Genomic DNA, 20,383 nt, shown 5'->3' on the forward strand with positions numbered 1-20,383 from the left:
TTTAATACCATTTTTAGTTCTTAAATGTAATATTGTTTAAACCTGTCACCTCTTTTTATCCTAGAAACATTTGGCTGAAGTTGGAATACATTAGCTTGTTCATTTAGCTTATTAACTTTAATAAAAATTGTATTTAATCCTTGTGCTATAAAAGTGCTATAAAAATACAAGTCATTTTTTATAATTAGAAAAAATATCCATACTGTACATGCAGTCACTTTGGTGTGTGGTAGCTATGAGATATTGTTTTGTTATTATTTTGTTGTTGAGAGTCTGGGTTTTATATATAAAAAATAAATAGACTGAAATAGACTCTCCTGTGTAGGATCTGAACAGGATCAAATAACTTGACAATCACCTATTTGCTTTTCTGTTAATGCGATAATTAAGCCCATAGTAGGTGGACAAATATTTCTCAATTACCGTTTTTTTTTTCATTTTCATTTAGTTTCATTTAGTTAATTTCACTATCTAACTAAATACCTATGATACTGAGTACTAAAACCCATGTGCTCATTAAATTTTTATTTCAAAATAGTAATCATAAAAATAGCATGATTTAAATGTTTAGATTCTGTGTGGGAGTTTGGCAGACAAATAAGTCCACTGTGATTAACCGACCGGATGTATGCTTGCACAATATTTCTGAAATATTAACTAAACAAAATGAAAGAATTGAACATCAAGTACCTACGTAGCTGTCATAGAAGGCCCATGTTTTCCTGGTGATATGACGTGAAGAAAAACAGTATAAAAATATGGTATGTTTACTGTATATACTGCATAACAAAACAGGAAATGGTGCTGTCATTCCATGAACTGTTAGCTCATCTAATGAGTAAAGCCTCCAAAGGTTTAAGATGTAAATTTCTTTTCAAGATACAATTAGCCTATATTCATTATTCTTAAAAATGTTGTACATATACAGTATATGAAAATGAAATTCAAGTGCAATTATATTAGAACTGGTAGATACATCAGATCTATGTTGATTCTTTTTGTGATGCACAATGCCAACCTGTCATAAAATGCATTGTTTGTATTGAATATACTGTATGTAAAACTCTAACAATGAAGGAAGTATAGGCTGTCATTACATACAGTAGGTACAGTAAATACTCTCCATCCCATCTATATTGTTTGAAAGTTATTAGATAAGGCATCAAGTAATTATTGGCTTATAAGATAGTTGGAATACTACAAAAAGACTTTTACAGACACACAGATTTGGCATCATTATGCATTTGTTAAAGAAATAAATTACTGCTTTATTGTGTTAAGATGCTAAGTATCTCTTGATAAAGGCAAAAAGCTAACTGTTGTCAGAGAAGGTATTTCAGAATTATACCAAGCTTAAACAAACAGTATGTAGTGTTGTTTAACTTTCATGTGTTCATCCTTGACATCAGGTTGTGATGTGCTTGCATACCTCAGGGCTGGTTGTTTTAGGCAATGTTTGGTCAAGCAAAGTACGTTCTTTATCTTTTGTTGCTTCATGAAACCAATATTAACCATTTAAATCCTTTGCTGTACTTAAAAAAATGTTTTGGTTCAATGCAATACTCAAATGTCTTACTTTCAACCTTTTCATTTACTGTGGTCTACATACTTTGGGATGACATTTTGTGTTAATTTAAATTACATAGACACTTCAATTTGCAAGTTATGCATTTCCCCATGGAAATATCTGCCACTTAGATGTTTGATTTAATTCACATTACACATAATGTCTTTCCAGATTTGAAACATTTTTTAAAACAGTTCCGATGCTTCATTATCACATCATTGCTTCAAGGTATTTAAGCATTATATTTAGGTATTATGTTTTTTTACAAGTTATTTCACTAAAAGAATATTTTCTATGACTTCAAACAGGCAGTAGTATAGGTTATAGAAAAAGTTACAGAAGCTACATGGTAACGAAAGTTTTCACAATTGTGTTCTTCACTGTCCAAGTGTTTTAACACTGTTGTGATCCATCACAAACTATTTCCCTTTGTTTTCTTGGGTCCAGACTGTCAGTTTATTTAGCTGAGAACACAAATGCTTTTCTTTAATGCTTTTCTTTTTTGATTGAACACTTTTTAGGCTTTGCCTTTCTTTAAAAACATGAGATAACAATTCTCAAAAGTCTGGCCCTTCTTCTATTACAGTATATGTTAACAGCATACTGATAAATGAAAGCACTGTGTGGAATTAAGCAAAATGTAAATATAGATTGATAAACCTTTCAGTGAAAATGACTATTTATTAAATACACATAACAGTTCATGTTTGTCACATTTTACAATAGTATTCCTTATAATTTTATATATTTTATTTAAAAATAAAATATTTAGATTTATTTTAAACAAATATACTGCTCTATCCTTACTATTAAAATTATTTTTACCATTACAAATGTTTTTTACAATGTTTTGAGAATGTGTTTACATAGTAAAAAAGTATCTCATGTGGATTTTAATCATCTGTTTTTAGTTTATTCATGTGCTAACAATCAGTTTTGCACATTGTTTGATAGCACATTAACCTATTAACAGATTTCCTATTACTCACTGCAAACTGGATATTGAGAAGTAACGATAATTGGTTTAACCATTAACTGTTGTGTCAAAAAGTCAACCTATTGGCACTAAAGCAGAAACCTAGCGTCCATACCCACATATAAAGATCAGGCTGTCTTTAGCAACCTACATTAGACAGAAGAAAACATCACCCAAAGATGAAGACCTCTATAACCAACATGAAGGTGTTACTCCTGGTACTTCTGTGTGTTTCTGCTATGTGTTCTTCAGATTATGATGAAGATGACCAGGTAAATATGTTTTCATAGATATTTTATTTTTTAAGTTAATTTTATTATGGAACTTTAAAAATGTTTTAATAATTGCCTTCCATTTTCCAATGTTATTTTTCCTTGTAGTTTTCCTTCTATTTGATTGTTTCCTAGGTACTGTTAAAATCTTCTGAAATATATTCCCTGTATGTGATACATTTCATTTTTCTTTTTTATAGGGTCAGGAGGCCACTGGGGTATGAATTCTTTAATTTTACAACTTGTATGTTTTGAATTTGTTTGTAGAACTGGTAAGATTATAAAGCATGTTCAAGTCTTTCTTGCACTCAGGTTTAAATATGGCTAAGTGCTGATAAATGGAAAGCTATTTCATTTCAATCAAATCGGCCAAAGCCAAGGTGTGGCTAAAAACTGGTAATAATACCCTGTCATCAAAATAACTTATTTATTGCCATTGTAAAATCAAACTCAATAGAATATTACTCAAAGCTACAATGTCTATCTCTCACGGTGAGGATAAACTTCAACACTCTAAGTCTTCATCACATTTAATCCTCTTTTCATACCATAGTTATGGCAATCTCCTGTCACTGCTCAAATTAAAGATGTATTTAATGTGCTGGAGACAAGTGTTTCTCAGAGAAAATCTCAGATTTGATAGTTAAAATGATAGAAAACCATTCCATTATCAGTTGTTCCTCCAAGTTGAAGGTGTGAATGATATATTGTGAATGCGTGAATCGGGTTTTGTTTCAGAAAGTTGTTGATGCTCGGGGGCACAGACCACTTAATAGAGGGGAGAGGCAACCTGTGATGCAGCCGGCCCCTCCACCTCTCAGCGGAACGTCGTACCGGGCCCGGCCCACCGTCCTACCTTCCCGCAGTGGCCAGCAAAAAGAAAAGGAAGTCCAGCCTGATGAGGGTGGCTGCACTCATGCATCTGAGGAAATGGTAAAGCAAAATCGTATTTTTCTTAGGATTTTTCTTTTTATACCATTCTCAGTTGGGTTCACCAGTTGTCAGTCACTTGAGATCACTGGTTATCACTCTCTACTGACTGAGGATGGAGGGAAACCATGAATGTGAATGCATTCCTCTGAAACGGTCACTGTCTTGCCATTTAACTTTATTCCACACAGTGATGCACACAGAGCCTAAAATGGAGTAAGCACTGAATGGAGGACTGAGGAAGCTCTCACTGATCACAGAGAGCACTACACATAGTAATTGTTTTCTGTTGCAAGCCAAGGCAATCCTGATTGACTCAAGTCCACCCAAATCTGGCACTGTTTTGTCCTATTGATTACTTTACTAATTCTGGCCACTTTATTACTGTTATTAACATTACCCAGACATAGATCAGCAATGTGTCCACGGTGGAGATCAATCTTTACTCTGAATGAAAACTTTTAATGTTTGAGGCATTTGGAAGTCCCTAATACAGCACAGCATTACTACCCTGTTGCCTGATCTCATCAGATCTCAGAAGCAAGACTGGTTCTGGTCAGTCCTCCAAGGAAAACCAGATTGAATTTTCAAGTGGTGTTGGTGGACTAGTAGGAGACACTCTGAACCAGAATTACCAAACCAATTCTCCAGTATGACAAATAGAAATTCTGTAAGATATACCATCCTTAAGCTGAGAAGTTAAACTGAAGTACTGAAAACTTGCTATTAAAGATCCCATTTGTTTTGTTAAATGGTTCTCTGGGTGTGTATTGACCTCAGTAGGCCCCTTAATGTTCCCCAGTATTTCAGTGAGTGACGTAATTTCTCACTACTTCACCTGATCTCTTTAAGAAAGCCCCTGTGTAGTGGTGCTGCTGGCACATAATGGCCGCTGAGCGTTTCAGTGGTGGATAAAGAACACCCCCTCTTGTATGTAAAAAGGTTATTCAATAATCCAAATCATGAGTATAGTGTAGTGGATAAATTCTTGCTCAATGAGTCGCCATGATTAGAATCCAATCTGCCTATCTATTACTATGCTGTGGTTATTAAGATTTTGTAAATATTCCTTCTCAACAATTGTAATAATCTATCTATGCCTACTTTAAATATCATCATTCATTTATCTCATTGTCAAAGGATTTTGTAAAACAACGTTCATTTCTGCACTTTGAAAAGAAATGCACGGAGCTGCATTATAGAGAAGTGTTATCAGCAGCTCTGGAATTACACTTGAATCAATGACTTGAAGATTCAGTTATATAATGTATATCATATAACAAAGATAATCCAAACTACAAAAAGTAACCATAATGCTTTTACATAGTCACAAAGTACAGTATATCAATAGTCTATTGTCTATTTTAATAGATGACTAAGGATTTCAGTCAATCTCCCAATAAATTAAATTGTTGCCTCTCCACAATATGTAAGACAGTAAAACTGTATACTGTATATACAGTATGTAAGCAGTGATCACTAAGAGTACTTACAAGTATTTTTTTTCCCTACCACACGCCTCCCTTCCCCACCAGGGTGTATTGTGTCCCAATGGATGTGAATTAAAAGCCAACCTTTTGAAACAAGAAAGAAATGTGAAAACAACAGTAGCACAGTTGAAATCAGATGTGCTGATCCTGTCCCAGTCTTCTAACCAGATTCATACATATGTCCAAGGTCTTTCTAATGCACTGCGAGAGAGACAGAGGGTGGCTGATGGTAAGTACAGTACCCTTGCCAACATACGCTTTAGATACTATAGTATGACAATGTGCTGTACATGCAATAGACCAGCTGCAAGCCAAAGTGATGGTTTCCATGCCATTGAAATACAAAAAGATTAAAGCAGCAATTTATAATAACTACAACAGAATTTTGCAAAGCTCATCATAATTTGGAATAAAAAAGGTCTGTAACCTCTTCATTTGGTTATCTAAAGACTGTTTAGGAAAAAGATGGATCAAGAAATGGATGTTGAAAGTTTATATTGAAAGGGTGAGAAATGTAACTTCTCATTTATTAAATTAAATAGGGGAGAGAATATAGAAACACAATGTAACTGACAGTGAAGATGCTGAGCTTTGCTATATTTTACTGAGCTTGTCACAGCTAGCTAATTGAAAACCATGAAAATGAGATTTCACTCTCGGATATACAGTACATAAGTCCATGTTCTATTTTTTATATAATTATCGAAGGTTGATCATACTGTCAATTGCAATATATAATATGGATAACAGTTTTGTGGGTTTCTTGGGGTAGTAAATGTTTTTATATGAAAATTTCCAAATTTGGTAAACGTGTTTGATGCCTAATGAGAGTAACATAAAGAAAAGGATTTAAACTATGATACATAACAATGAAGATGTACATCTGTAATTCCCATCTTATCCTGTCTGAGGTGCCTGGATGTCAAGACCAGGCTGGGCAGCATATTTTCTGTACTATCTGTGGCAGTAGAAATAAATGAGTAAGCAAAAAAAAAGCGCTACTCTTGATGAAGGTTATTTCTGAAAGTACCCTTTTTGTTTTTTGTTTTTATACATTTTTATTTTAGGAGCTTAGCATGGCCAGAAATGTGAATGTTGACTAAAATGTAAATACTATACAGTACTGTATGTACATATAACATACAATATATATTAAACACATACTGTATAATTGAAAAATGTATCTTTTGTGTTTCAGACAACACCAATGTTGTTGGGGAGTACACCTCAGATTTGGAGCAGCAGCATGTCTATATAAAACAAAGTGTTGATACTATAGTTCCATCCAGCGTTCGTATCCTTCGTGGAGTTTTAGATAACCTGAGAAACAAAATCCAGAAGCTAGAGACAGCTATTATTTCCCAGAAGCAGAAATGCGAGAAGCCATGCACTGTATCCTGCAAAATTCCTGTTGTGTCTGGAAAAGGTATTTCATGTTGAATTTTCAGAGAAACAACCTTCTCTTTTCTTTCATAGGATGATGTACTGTTTGTTTCATTTGTATTTAAACCAGCACTCACAGATGGCCAGTAATGGGTTTTGGTTATCAGTTCTGTCCCTGCCTAATCTAATCTTCAATAATTTATGTTGTAGATCTACAGCAGTTTCTTTTGCTATTCCGATTTTGTCAAATTATGCTTGATTTCAGAATGTGAAGACATCTTCCGCAAGGGAGGAGACACCTCTGAGATGTACTTGATTCAGCCTGATTCCTTCTTCCAGCCTTACAAAGTATACTGTGACATGACAACATTAAGTGGAGGTGAGTACCAAAAGGTTATGTAGAGTTTGGTGGCTTTGTCCTGCCATGGTATGTGTTTATCAATAACAAAGAGTGGACTTTTACTTTAGAGATCATATAAGTTAGAGGGAATTGTTTTACAGGCTGGACATTAATTCAGAACAGACAAGATGGAAGTGTGGACTTTGGCAGAAGATGGGATGACTATAGGAGTGGATTTGGAAATATTGCACTTGATAATGGTAAAGGTTTCTGCAATTCACCAGGTAAGACAACATCCAAAAAGGCCCAAAAATATTTTTTGAAAGACTGCAGCAAATACTGTGTCAGTGCAAATAAACGACAATGGGAGAAAGGTTTAATACAAATGGGTTCAATCCTAGAAAATGTGAAAAATGACCATTTTTCTTCACAAATTTCATGAGCACATTATTATGGGCAAAGACTCTCTAACCTACAATTGATAAATTCTTCTGATTTATACAATAGTCTGTGAAAACAACTCCTTCCCAAGTGCTTTTGAAATACAACAGGCAAAATAAGAATATACAGATTATATTTGATAAGTCAGATAGATAATACATGCATTATGAAAGTTATAGATTTTTTTCTTCTTTACACTTACTTCACATTATTATTATATTTTAGGGGAATACTGGCTTGGAAATGAAAGAATTAGCCAACTGACTAAAATGGGACCAACAGAGCTTCTCATTGAGATGAAAGACTGGAGAGGAAACACAGTGTCTGCTCAATATCTCCAGTTCACTGTGCAGAATGAAGCCTCCAATTACATAATGGCTGTAGCCAATTACAAAGGGACAGCAGGCAATTCTCTGTTAGAAGGTGCACCACAGTTATATGGTGAAAACAGGACAATGACAATACATAATGGGATGATGTTCAGCACATATGATCGGGACAATGACAGATGGTAAGTTCATTAATAAAATCTAGTACTGTATATTCATAGTGACTAAGTTTGTCTACCTGCTGTTCAACAGCTTATCAATGTTTCAGCACGGATGTTTTAATCAGAATTCTTTAACACAACATCACATGAATGAGTGTACCCTAGACAGCTTTGAAAATCCTTAGTTTGAAAATCCTATTGCTTTTCAAATGGGATCTCCTGCCTTCAAATCTAAGCTTAATTTCTCAATTTGAATGGAGGCACCATGAAGGCAAATTGAGTTGCAGAAGTCCAAAGCTTGAGAATTAGTTTTCCAAGTAGGACTTAGCTACAGCTAATGGCAGGGAATAGCATTGGAAGACCTTCAGATATAAGCTTGCTTTAAAGTCAAAATAGACAATACATTATTTATTTTGCCTCTAATAATTGTCCACTTCTTTGCATCTTTTATTAAAACAAGTACTGTATACAGATTGGTCTTAATTTACCTTCAGACGCTCAATATACATAGCGATTTTCCCTTTTTTCTGGATTTTTCTGTGTAATTTCAGACATTTACTACCATAATATCTAAAATAAAGACATTTAATTTTCAGATTTTTTTGTAAAAAGCAGAGTCCCATTTTCCCTTGTGCTTCACGTCATTGGCTGTGCTTTGTCTGGACAATCTAATGCAGGCCTTTTCTGTGTCTCCTGTAGGGCACCTGGAGATCAAGGGAAACAGTGCTCCAGAGAAGATGGTGGTGGTTGGTGGTACAACCGCTGTCACTCTTCCAACCCCAACGGCAGGTACTACTGGGGAGGAGAGTACTCTAAAACCATGGCCAAACATGGCACAGATGACGGAATTGTGTGGATGAACTGGAAGGGATCCTGGTATTCCCTGAAGGAAGTGAGCATGAAGATCAGACCATACTTCAGTGGATAGAAGGCTGACAGCAGATCCAACTCAAACCAAGTGAAGTGTTCTTACACAGGCTGTCTCCCCCTTGGTTTTGTGCAAAACTGACACATTATATTGACAAGTTATTCACAGGAAGAAGTAGGAAATTTAATTCCATAGAATATTTCATTGTAAAGCTTAAATGCTGTTCCTGAAAACTGCCAAGAAGCTTTTAACTTGTGCACATGTTTTTAAAACACCATATAAAGTAAGATGGTATCTTTATTTTTTTCTATGAACTTGGCTGTTGACATTGTCTGCAAAAGGAGGTAACTGTGTATTAATCTCCACTAGGTGATGAGTCAGGGTTAGGTCTTTGCTCTCATCATTAAAGAATGTTGCAATAGACCTGTGTGGGTCTTTGTGTATATTATGTTAAAGGATAAAGGACACTCATTCTGCGTGATTATATACTTTGAAGTCTGTTGTAATAGTGCACCACACTGAGTACACTGAGTACAATGACTAAAAACAAAACTGCTCACAATCCCACTGTTCAAGAATACTTGTTAGCATGTCAGTTAAATATACATAACATATTGTTTTGGAAAATTCTATATTAGAAGACCAGGAGACAGTTATATGTGGTTTCAATCTTTATGAGTTTAAAAAAGTACATAAACACAGGACAGGCACACTGCTAGGTTTGCTAACTATTATACAGTATACAGTTCAGGATCAGAAAGAAGTGCATTACACACTGAGTGCTGTGTTCGTCCTGTTCTTCGAGTGCTGGTCCTGCCCTTTGATATGCAATTACTTCTCTCAATACCTTGTGGAAGGAAATTAATTGCTGCAACTGTTAAAATGAGTCAGTAAGTACTCTAATGCATTTGAGAGAGAGAGTCTTTATTATCCCCGGGGGGGGGGGGGGCAGTTGTTTTAGAGCAGCAGTGTTGGTGTTGGTACAACAGGAACAACAATATACAGTACATATTTGCATAGAGTTACTATGCACATTACTGCTTAACTACATATTCCACAATGTAGTAAAGCAGTAATTTTGTAGGGCTGGATACAGTATGTGCAACATACAGTATAAATGCCCTACTTCAATCTTGAATGTCTAGTCAAATCATCCATACTAGAAAACACATCCAGAGTTTGTATTAATGAAAGGACAGAACACTGGAGATCTAGTGAGTTCTTATGCCAAACAATACTGTGAAAACAGATACAAAACAGAAGACGAATGAAGAAGACTTTGAGGTAGTAGATTTCACATAAAGGAGGGAGCAGACTTGATAAGCTCTGAGTGGAAATGGCCACTCCCCTGGACTGATAAGGAGGTTTAGGGTAACCATAATCCTAACCCAGCCATGAGGAAAATTATTTTTAGCCGGTGTCTTGGCTCCAACAGGGAAGGAAAAAAGAGGGAGAACTTTGGAGTGAGGTTTCAGCAGAAATGGGTTGAGTTGGCTTACAGGTCTGTGGGGGCAAGGAAAGGATGCTTTAAGGACAGGAGGGCTGTGTGGGAGTTCATTCGCCCTGCTCAATGGGCTAAAGTGTGCTGCAGAGGAACAGAGTTGGCCATCTAAACCATGGCTTATAGGAGGTATTAGTACCTGGAGGAGTAGGGCATCATCTGGCAAGGTAGTAGTGTATCTTCTCCCCATAGCTGAGAAGGAGTCTAGATTATACAGCTGTAGTTCTGAGTACTCTGATTTTACCATCATAAGACAGGTGTGTGGTCTAAGAGGAGAATGTGAGAGAGATCACAAAACCAGGGGCACAAATTGCTATTGATTAAGACAGAGAGCTGAGACACGTTCAGCTGGTATAGATAGAATTGAAGAGAGAATGTGGTTTTGTGAAGAGCATGAAATGGGGAAGAAGAACAATAAAGAGTTGAGAGAGAGTGCAAAGGATTCGTGAGGATTATGATAGACGGATTAGTGAAATTAAAATATTGAGTGATGAGGTGACACTGAGTAGAATACTCCACTTCCTGTTTATAATGGGAAAGTGATTAAAGAAAATGAGTTAATGAGAGATCTGAATGAGTGAAACCCTGAGAGAAGAACAACAAACGTGTCTTTTATTGTTTCTGACCCATGGGCAGTGGGGCAGTTTTTTTCCTCGGCTCTAGCGTCACTCGGCGCACCAGCCTCTGTTCTAGCGTCGCCAGACGCACCGAGCCAGCCTTAGCTTTGCGCAGCAGTCTCGGTGGCCTAAATTCTGCCCTTCTAAGCTGTCTGGTTACACGTTAGTACACAAAACTCCAGTGGATTCTGTTTGGTAGCAACCCCGGCTTCCAGCCTCCGCTCTGCACAGCAGCCCCAGCTCTTAGCGTCGCCAGGTACAACAGCTTCAGCTCCAAGCCGGCTCTCAGCATTGCCCGACACAGCTGTCTCTGATTCTAGCCAGCAGTTCTTTCCAAACTCATCCTTTTCCCTGCTCACCGCTTCGATCCTCAAGTCTGCCGGCCTGCATCCCTGACGTTCCTGAGGTCTGCCCTTCCAAGCCCATTCGGTTCCTTTCAGGGGTCTCACTATTCGGGTTCGTACGCTCGACTCCCATTTTCCACCTGACTGTGGTTAGCAGCCTTTCTTTCCGCCAGGGATGCAGTTTGTCCAGCTTTTTCTGGGATGGTCGTTCCTCCCCATTACTCGCCAGCCTGGGCTGATTATGCCCCGCTGGTCAGTAATTCATAATCTCACTTTCACCTTTCACTTTTCACTCTCCGGTCTCTTGCACTTGGGTTCTGACAAATCACCACTCACATGGCTGTATCCAGCCGCAACATTACACTAATAATGACAGAACAGTATTGATTGACTTACAAGACAAAATGTTTTATTATAAACTGAAATGAAGATCCACAAAATAATGAGTTTTTTTATAATCAACACATACTGTAAAGATTTAAAAAGGACATAAATTGCTTGGTTTCATCCATGATTATACAATCACAAATTAGTATTATCCTATTACATATCTGTCGAGTATAAAATCTTACAAACAAAACATCCAACACATAAAATGAATAATACATAGGTGAGGAAATTTATTTGGAAAAAAGATGGCCCAAAATCTGAGATCTGTATCATTTTAGTCAAATAAAATGGGAAAAAAAGGTGTGTGAAGGAGCCTTGATGGCCATCCAAAAATATAAAATTCTACACAATTATATTGATTCTGTGCCATAAAATTTAAGTTTGTCTTTCAAGCCATCAAGCTTTTAAAATTATTTTAAAGGTATTTAACAATGTTAAAACTTTTTTTGCAATGATAATTTTGTGAAATAATTCAGTAATGACTAAACCTTCTTCTCTGACAACCACTTTAGATGTAAGTGTTTCAGATCCAATTCTATGCTACACATGTTTATTGCACGTCAGTAAAACTGGATGTTTCTAATAAGGAGAAGGTGTTTACACATTCTAGTTTATACAGCTGGGACCTCTGGAAAGTGGTTTTCTAGCACTAGTTGTTGTAGTTCTATGTCTTCAAAAAGTGTCATATGTTCATGTCTTACAATTGGAAGGGACTTGTATGACCTGTACTTTGGGGCTTCTTGAGTTATTGTCCTCATTTTGACTGTTTTACCATTGCCAGGTTTTCCTTCCTTCTTGAAGATTTTGTCTAATTCATACAGTTGCTTCTTCACAGTGTCATAGCTCTCTTGGTCAATGCTGTAGATAAAAGCCTTTTCACATGATCCTTTGCAAGCTCGAATCTTCATGTCAATATCAACCTGAGAAAGATGATTATACAACTTAAGAGAGGTTTACATTTTAATTCTAAACATTGAAACTTTGAAATCTGTGTCTTGTGGTGAGATTTCTTTTTAGCTGATACTCTAGGTTTCTGGGGTATTATCAGTTTTTCAACAAACATTTAGAGTGCAAAGTATCACTAAAATATACTGCTATCTCAGGGCCTTCTTACTGAATTCAATAAAAAAGTTCAATATCTACTGAAAGAAAAAATACTTTAATTCAATTTTTGCATGCCTCAGAACTGTAAATGTGCAAAAGGGCTTAAACAAATCACTTAAGTCTGTGGTATCAACTGCAGGAAAAACTAACTGATTTCATTCACTGTAATAGAATTCTATCGCCACTGAAATATAGTCAAAGCTAGCCAATAATGGCCCTACAGAGGGAAAAATAAGAGCCAAGAGATGATTAAACGTTCTTATGAATAAAAAACATTTGAAAGTTTTTTTCATTTTGCACAATCCATTTCAATCTCATGCTCTAGTTTCACATCATAGTTTTGTTGATCTATTGGTTTGTATAATTTCAACCTGAATTAAAACAAAGCCTCAGTTTATCTGGGATTGATTGAGTATCCTGGGATTGTTGGGATATGCTGGCATTTAATACTGTTTTAATCTCAATATAAAATTTTACTGTAGTGTATTTTTTTCCCTTCTTACTCACACTTACTGCTGTGTCTATTACATTTCTTGTTGCAGGCAGTTTGGGTATAAACAACCAGTGATTTCCTTTTTTTCTGGAGAGATTTCTGTAAGGATGTATCTTCTTTCCCTTCCCCTCCCTGGCCTGTACATGATTGGTTTTACCTTTTGAAGGAATCCGCACTTGTGATGTAACCTGTTTTTAGGTTCTGTACACAAGACTGACTAACTTGAGAAAGAGTACAAAGTAAAGCAGCCTGAATATTTGGCAGGGGTATCTGTGTTATTACAAGGACATATGAAGTATTCATACTCAGGAAGTACTGTATGTATTTTATGTCCTTAAGTTTAGGGAAATCAAAGCTAAATAAAATGTATAATTTTTTAAAGATGTACAAAAATGTTCTGCACTGCCTAGTTCATTAAAGTGATATAAAGTGTATTTCTTTTTCAAAGGCATACAAGAGTTTTTAGCATGCCTGTGTATATGTAATAATGTTTAAATTTTTAGACCAGTACATTATTAATTTTGGAAAATGTGAATATTGTTTTTATTGAATTAATCTTGGAGCAATTTTCTAAAAGTAATTCTGAACAATTTGTTTAAAACATGGTGTTACGAACATAACAAACTAAGAACACTCAACCTATTTTTCATTATGAGGCATTACACAGCAGAAATTTGAGATTACAAGCTAAAATGTTACTGTATAGCTTTGTTAAATTATTGTTATGTCATTATTCTTTATATTTTATATTAAGATGGTGTAAGTAACCTTTGTGTCAAGGTTAAGTAAATATTATTTTAACGAACTGTTTATACATAGAGACAGGGTTGTCAGTAACCCAGGGAAAAATAATTGTAGCATTTTTATTTTATAAATGGTGTAATTGCATCGCACAAATGTAAAATAGATTCATCCTCAGATTGCACTGAAGCTCCAAACAAAATAAACCAAGCCACCACTGTGAATATATCTTTAAGTACTAGTTGTACAGGGGAGAGTATTAAAAGACTGTTAAGAGTATTAAGCTGAGAGTTAATGAATTCATATCTGTATTTCAATAATCATTTGCCAAAATATAGCATTTATTGATGTTCTGAATCTTCTAAGCAGAAGAAGATTCTTTCTATTCTGTTCATATACAGATGCAAGTCTTCATGCAAATAAAAACTAAGATGATTTACTGGAATCAACAGCATGGATTTCAATTATCCATCCAGCCATTTCCTAACCACTTCATTCAATTGCGGGAGAGCTAGAAGCTATCCCGGCAAGCAGCGGGTGTAAGGTGGGGTACACCCTGGGTGTGGTGGGACACCCGTCCATTGCAGGACAGACAGACACAGACATGTACACACTCACACCAGGCCCAGATTTCCCAGAATCCAATGAACCCGCCAGAATGTCTTTGGATTGTGGTAGGAAACCCACATGAACACGGGGAGAACATACAGTACTGTACAAACTCCAACCAGATATAGCACTCCAGGAATTGAATCCAAGGCCTCAATGCTGTGAGGCAGCAATACAAACCACTGTGCAACCATGCCTTACATAGTTATAAGTATTTTATACATTTCATGCAGTATTGACAGCATTCAAAATAAGCACACTGGTCCAAAACAATGGTCATTCAACTTGAATATTCAACATTTTCATTCTGCTTACCTCTGTTTGGTACAGTGCTGCCATTTGCTGTTCAATTTTGTCATACTGGCCTTTGATCTTCTTGAAAAGAGCAATAGTGCGCTGCTGCATGGCTGCCAGTTTCCTCTGTAACTCTTCTGTCAGTTCCATATATTTTGTACTCGAAACTACAGGAAATGTGAAATAAAACCAACTGAATTTGAGCCAATATAATACTCTTAATGAAATCATACTGCATGAGGGATGTTAAGGACTATCCAACTATTTCTAGTCCTTTTCCACATATTAAACTGGGTGTTTCATGGATGCTGGAGAAATCTTCTTTCAGTTGGACGACAGCAGAAATGGGGGGGGGGGGTTAAATGGATGTGGAACCCATCACAATAGCTGCCTTGGACTGAGCACTAGGAATGGCCTGGGGATGAGCAAAGAAGCTCAAATCTAGTGCAGACTGCAAATGGGGTGTGGGAAAACAGGAGGACTATGCTGACTTTAAGTTTGCATAGAATGGCCAGTGTCTCTATAAGTGTGGTACATTCATTTTTCTTAAGCTTCCCATTGACCAAAGGTCCTCCTTGTCCAGACACTCGTGATATACCACACAGCTCAGAGGCGATGTGGGATTGTCAGGTCTAACTGACTCTCAGACTGAAAGGGGGGCTCTAGAACAGGATGCAAATACACAGTGCATCGTTACACCTGGCCATCTGCATTCACCCACTTTGTTAATCAGCCCCAGGCTTTGGCCACACCCAAGACATTAAAGGGACACTTTCACAAACTGCTCCCCCAGGAACAACTCTTGAGCCATGGTTTGGGGGGCTTCAGAAACCCCAGCGATCTGGACTCAAGGGGGGAACAGAGACAGAAGAAACTGGAGGAAACACAGCACCCGGGAGAGGACTCGGACACCAGGGACACTACAGAGAGCAGAGGAGGAATGTCTCAACATAGTCTTTCAGCCTATGTTGGGACATAAGCCTGCTACCCGAAGCTGGACTCAGAAAAAACAGGGTGGTGGAGTCATAAGGGACCAAAATAAATGGCCAGGACTGAGGAAGATGCCTGAAGCTACACAGTTTTTTCACTGTGGCAGAAGGAAGCACACTGGTCACCGACTGGAGCTGGGTTTTAGTAACAAAGATGCTGGAGTGCTCCTTTGGGACATTTGGGTTTCAGTAACTGGTATCTGAGGGGTTCTTCTACTGTTGTGTGAATAAGTGCCTCCTGAGGATAATTTGTGTCATGGGTCCTGTGTGATGAGTAGACTGAAATAAATGTGATATTACAGTATGTACAGTAGGATGACTGTCTTGCCTGGTCTGTGGGTGCACATGTAGTTCTGGAGAAAAGGGTCCTAGCACCCTTAAAATTGCTAGGTGGTGCAGTCGGCTCCAAGAGCTAAAATCATCCTGCGTTTAGGGGTCACCACCAATGAAACTCCATTAAACTAAATGGTTTGTCCATCAACTATTTTTCTTTTCTGTAGCACAATTGTTACTTACCATAATTTGTGACAATGCTTTTTCTCAGAGTAGTATACGTCTGTTTGGTTATAACTTTAGAAGCTTCAGTTTTAATTTCATTCATTTTAATTATTTGACATATCTGATTAAACTTGTCAAAAAACTTTGTTTCTGTGGTGTGGATCAATCCTTGTATTCTGCAGCCTGATGGACATTTGGGACCCTGTGAAAAAAATATATTTAGATAGGAATAATCAATTACTTCCCATTTCTACATATTCCAACTTCTAAATATTATTCCCTTGAACATCTTCCATACAATTATCTTGGTAAAATGTAACATAATCATGAAAAACTGATTATATATAAAAACAGTGAAACACTAGTTGTATTAACATCATTTTTTTGTGTTGGAGGACTGATGTTTCTGAAGTAGGTCTTCATCAAATCCCCAATTCAAATAGCCGTCAAATCCCTTAATATTTTTTGCACAATGATAGTGTAGCAGAAAGTGTTTCACTGCTGGCAGTGAGCGTACAGCCTGTCCTCTCTGGATCTGTCTGTTGTTCAGTTTCTACAGCCAGGCTGTGGTCGCGGCTCTTGAGCTTCATCAGGGTTTTCTTCAACAAGGGTTTCTCCTTGTTTTCCCTCACTCCAGTCAGATAGTCTGCCTGTGTTTGTTGTAATTTCAGAGCCTAGTAGCATTCCAGTTTTTTGTGTGTCCCAATGGGCAAGGTAGTGTTAAGAACATAAGAAAGGTTACAACTGAGAGGACTGCATTCAGCCAACATAGTCCATTTGGTAGTTACTAGCTAATATATCAGAGAATCTCATCCTGCTTGAAAGAAGCCAGGGTTTCGACTTTAACAACATGACTGGCTAAACTGCTTCTATAGTATAATCCTATGTGCCTCTTATTCTGAAATTCAGATGCAATCCCACATAGTTTAATGTTTTTTGGTTTATGCTGTAATTTGGTTGATGCAGCTTTGTGGTGTTTTAGCTGGTCTATCATAAAGTAAGTTGGTGTCAATGTGGCTCAGGGCAGTTAACTTCAAGACCAGAGGATAAAAGGGACTTTTCTCTGGGATCCAGAGGCCTTTGTGGTGATAAGGGCTCTGGTCACTGCTTTTAAATTGATTCTTGACAATGTCTGTATAATTGACAATGTACTGTATGAACGGCAATATATCCAGTATTCCCACAACAATAGTATTATCTTCTTGCAGTTGGTTGCATTTCAGAAAAACACACTTGACTAAGGAAAGTTCTGAAACTCAGAAACTGGTACAAGTTTGAAATACCTTAACATTTTTTAAGACCTCCAAAACATATTTATAAATAAGGCTCGGACATCATTAGAATCAATTAGCCTGCAATTAATTAGGTGGAGCAAAGCCAGAAGATACTGGAGTACCTCAGAACATGAATTGGGAACCAAGATACTGAAGGATTATGGTTTCCTGTTTTGCAAACCTGTCAATAAGTCAGCTTGTGAAGTATAAGAAGCATTTTTTGTAGGCAAGTTAAGTGCTTGATGAATATCTTAAAATTCCAGGAGTTCCCTTAAGAAGCTGCTTAAATGCTGTGGAATATAAGCAAATGACACTTCTCAAATATTTAATTATGCTTAAATACTACTACTAATGCATTGGCTTTAACTAAACCAAACGAAATAACATTAATCACAAACTTATAGTAACCAGTTAAAATAAACAAGATGAATCCCTCCTCCAGCAGATGTCTGCACTTTCTCTCTCTGCCTCTGTGATTAGCACACCCCACTGTGATGAAACAGCCAGTAAAGCTGTCAGTGAGCCTGTCATTTCCCACACCGCCGATGCAGAGCTGGAAGTGTTCTTTACAGTAAAAATGACCACACTGAGATGCAGATGCTGGGTAGTGGGTACTTGGGCAGACAGCAGGGAGAGTCTCACTCACTAGCTAGAGTCGTCTCACGATCCTAGTCTGTTGCGCCAATAATTTGAAAGTTGCCATTTAAAACCTTTGGCTCAGTTTAATCCCCCTCTGCTCTTCCTTCATCCAAGACCCTGTTGGCCAGACAGGATCACTTATAATTTGCCAATGTAAAATTTGCAGATGCCAAGACCCTACAGTATTATCTGCAGCAATGATTGAATGGTAGAATGAGGAAGATGGTACTGTAGTTTTGTTTTGTTTTTATGAACAAAGTCTGCAACATTCTAATAAACTGCCATTGATAAAATGCTAGTAAGGTAGTTTTATTATATTCAGACTTCTTTATCTAGCTATTTTACTTACCCAGTCATCGTCTACACACAGGGGATAGTCTTTGTGAGGAAAGCACCGCCCAGCTTTTCTCTTATATTGTGTTTCTTCAGCTGGTTGTGTCCACACTGTTTTACACACTGTAAGATAAAATACATTTTTTCTTCAGAACTCAGTAATTATTCAGTTTTGTATTCATTTTATGTTTGAAATGTCCTTAGTTGTAAACCAAAGTATTATAAAAGCTAATATAACAAAAAGCAAAGTTAATATAAATTTACAATAATAATAGGTTACAGAGACAGACCAGTCTCTAACAATCTAAAATTATAGTGCTGATGATGGGGTTTTCTCTCCTTAGGTCTGCACTTTCACTATCTCTATGAAACATTAGTTGTTCATATAATGCATATTAGCTCAGCAATATAATGCGTTCATTATATTTAGTTATGTATAACTAATAACAGTTTGTGAAAGTTTGCTAGATGTCATTTCAATTGATTAAGACAAAATCAATATAATTTTATTATATTGAAAATGTTGATCTTTCTAACCAGTAGCTTTATGACTGAAAAAAACCTACACTAAATATTTTTACCAATAAATACAAAAACATTTGCCTTTTCTTTTCTTGATTACTTATATATGTACACTACAATTCAAACTAGTGGAATTGGCCATTTAGATGGTTCTGCTTTTCAATGTTGAAAATGATACAGTGAGCTTTAAATAATATTACTTCCCATAATTCATGATGTCTTCAAAACTCACCACAATCCTATATTATGTATTGTATCATATCCAAATCACTGATTTTAGTTGTGTAAAATTGATAGATCAGTAAGAAGAACTCTTTAATAGTTTTTTTAAGAACCATTTAGTCTGAGAATAAAAAATCAGTTTTAAAGGGAAAAATATCTAGTGCTACACACTCACAACAAAAGTGACACATTTTATATCAGCCCAAATGTGTAACAGTTATATAGATGGTAGTATTTTTTGTTTCATAACGATCCTGACTTCCGTAAGTAATTTGATTAATTAATCTCTTTTTGAGGTGTAAAACAAGGTCTGGTCTACAAGAAAGGTAGCCAACCCCCGTGAACAAACCTCTGAGTTGCAGTCTCACAAGCTGTGCAATGTGCAGTCTGTCTTGAAATGGGAAAAGCTGCATCAAGTCATTTCACTGTGCATAAAGATGTGGCTGTGGCTAGTGAGAAAAGCGGTTAGCTTTCTGAATTTGTAACTGGATGGTTGTGGTTTTCAAATCCCTTGAGCAAGATGGTTCACTCGAATTACTTCAGTTCAATGCAGTAAAATAAAATAAGATATACAGTAAGTAATAATAATGTTGTTTGTACAGAAGTAGATAATCAGTTGTATTTATTTGAGTCCAAATCTATGACTTAATGTTAGTTTCATTGCCACCATCATTTTCCTGTGGGGGGAGGCACAGAAAGTTCAGGAAACCACAGTAGACTGTCGAAATCATAGAAATCATAGCAGGTCAATTCCTGCTAGAATATCCATTATTTTCCGGATGAGTTTATCAATCTTACATTCATTGAAATTATTACCATATAATATAGATACATTATAGGTATAATATGACCGCAAGCTAGAGGAATTGAAGATGAAATATTATTATAGTTAAGACTCACTGTGCCTCTCTTAGTCACCCTGGTGAGTCTGTATTTTGTTCCATTGTTAATGTGATGTTGCCTGTCACTGAGGGTACCCTGGTCTTGTAATTTCTAAAAACATGAAAAAATGCTTTTAATGTAGGTATATATTGATATTGCTAAACTGATACTGAA

General features: G+C 36.5%; 2 protein-coding genes across 3 annotated transcripts; one reads left to right on the top strand and one right to left on the bottom strand.

The window, feature by feature from the left end:
• Nucleotides 1-2,681: 2,681 nt before the first annotated feature.
• fgb (fibrinogen beta chain) lies at nucleotides 2,682-9,180 on the top strand. Its single transcript, XM_088936811.1, has 9 exons — nucleotides 2,682-2,815; nucleotides 3,016-3,033; nucleotides 3,554-3,748; nucleotides 5,281-5,464; nucleotides 6,434-6,661; nucleotides 6,884-6,997; nucleotides 7,120-7,242; nucleotides 7,625-7,910; nucleotides 8,589-9,180. Exons 1-9 carry the CDS (start codon nucleotides 2,723-2,725, stop codon nucleotides 8,815-8,817), a joined length of 1,470 nt encoding a protein of 489 aa, XP_088792937.1. The 5' UTR covers nucleotides 2,682-2,722; the 3' UTR covers nucleotides 8,818-9,180.
• A 2,426-nt stretch (nucleotides 9,181-11,606) lies between these two features.
• LOC148841294 (fibrinogen alpha chain) lies at nucleotides 11,607-20,315 on the bottom strand. Of its 2 annotated transcripts, none has more exons than XM_088923850.1 (5): nucleotides 20,228-20,315; nucleotides 18,600-18,706; nucleotides 16,356-16,539; nucleotides 14,872-15,017; nucleotides 11,607-12,529 (listed from the first exon to the last, which is right to left on the bottom strand). In XM_088923850.1, coding segments are annotated over exons 1-5 (747 nt in total). In that variant the 5' UTR covers nucleotides 20,229-20,315; the 3' UTR covers nucleotides 11,607-12,220. The 2 variants fall into 2 exon arrangements, with proteins under 2 accessions (XP_088779976.1, XP_088779968.1); XM_088923842.1 differs by lacking the exon at nucleotides 20,228-20,315 and adding an exon at nucleotides 19,677-20,220.
• Between the last annotated feature and the right edge of the window lie 68 nt (nucleotides 20,316-20,383).

This window comes from Atractosteus spatula, chromosome 1 (assembly GCF_055471065.1).
Source record: "Atractosteus spatula isolate fAtrSpa1 chromosome 1, fAtrSpa1.hap1, whole genome shotgun sequence".
Taxonomy (NCBI): domain Eukaryota; kingdom Metazoa; phylum Chordata; class Actinopteri; order Semionotiformes; family Lepisosteidae; genus Atractosteus; species Atractosteus spatula.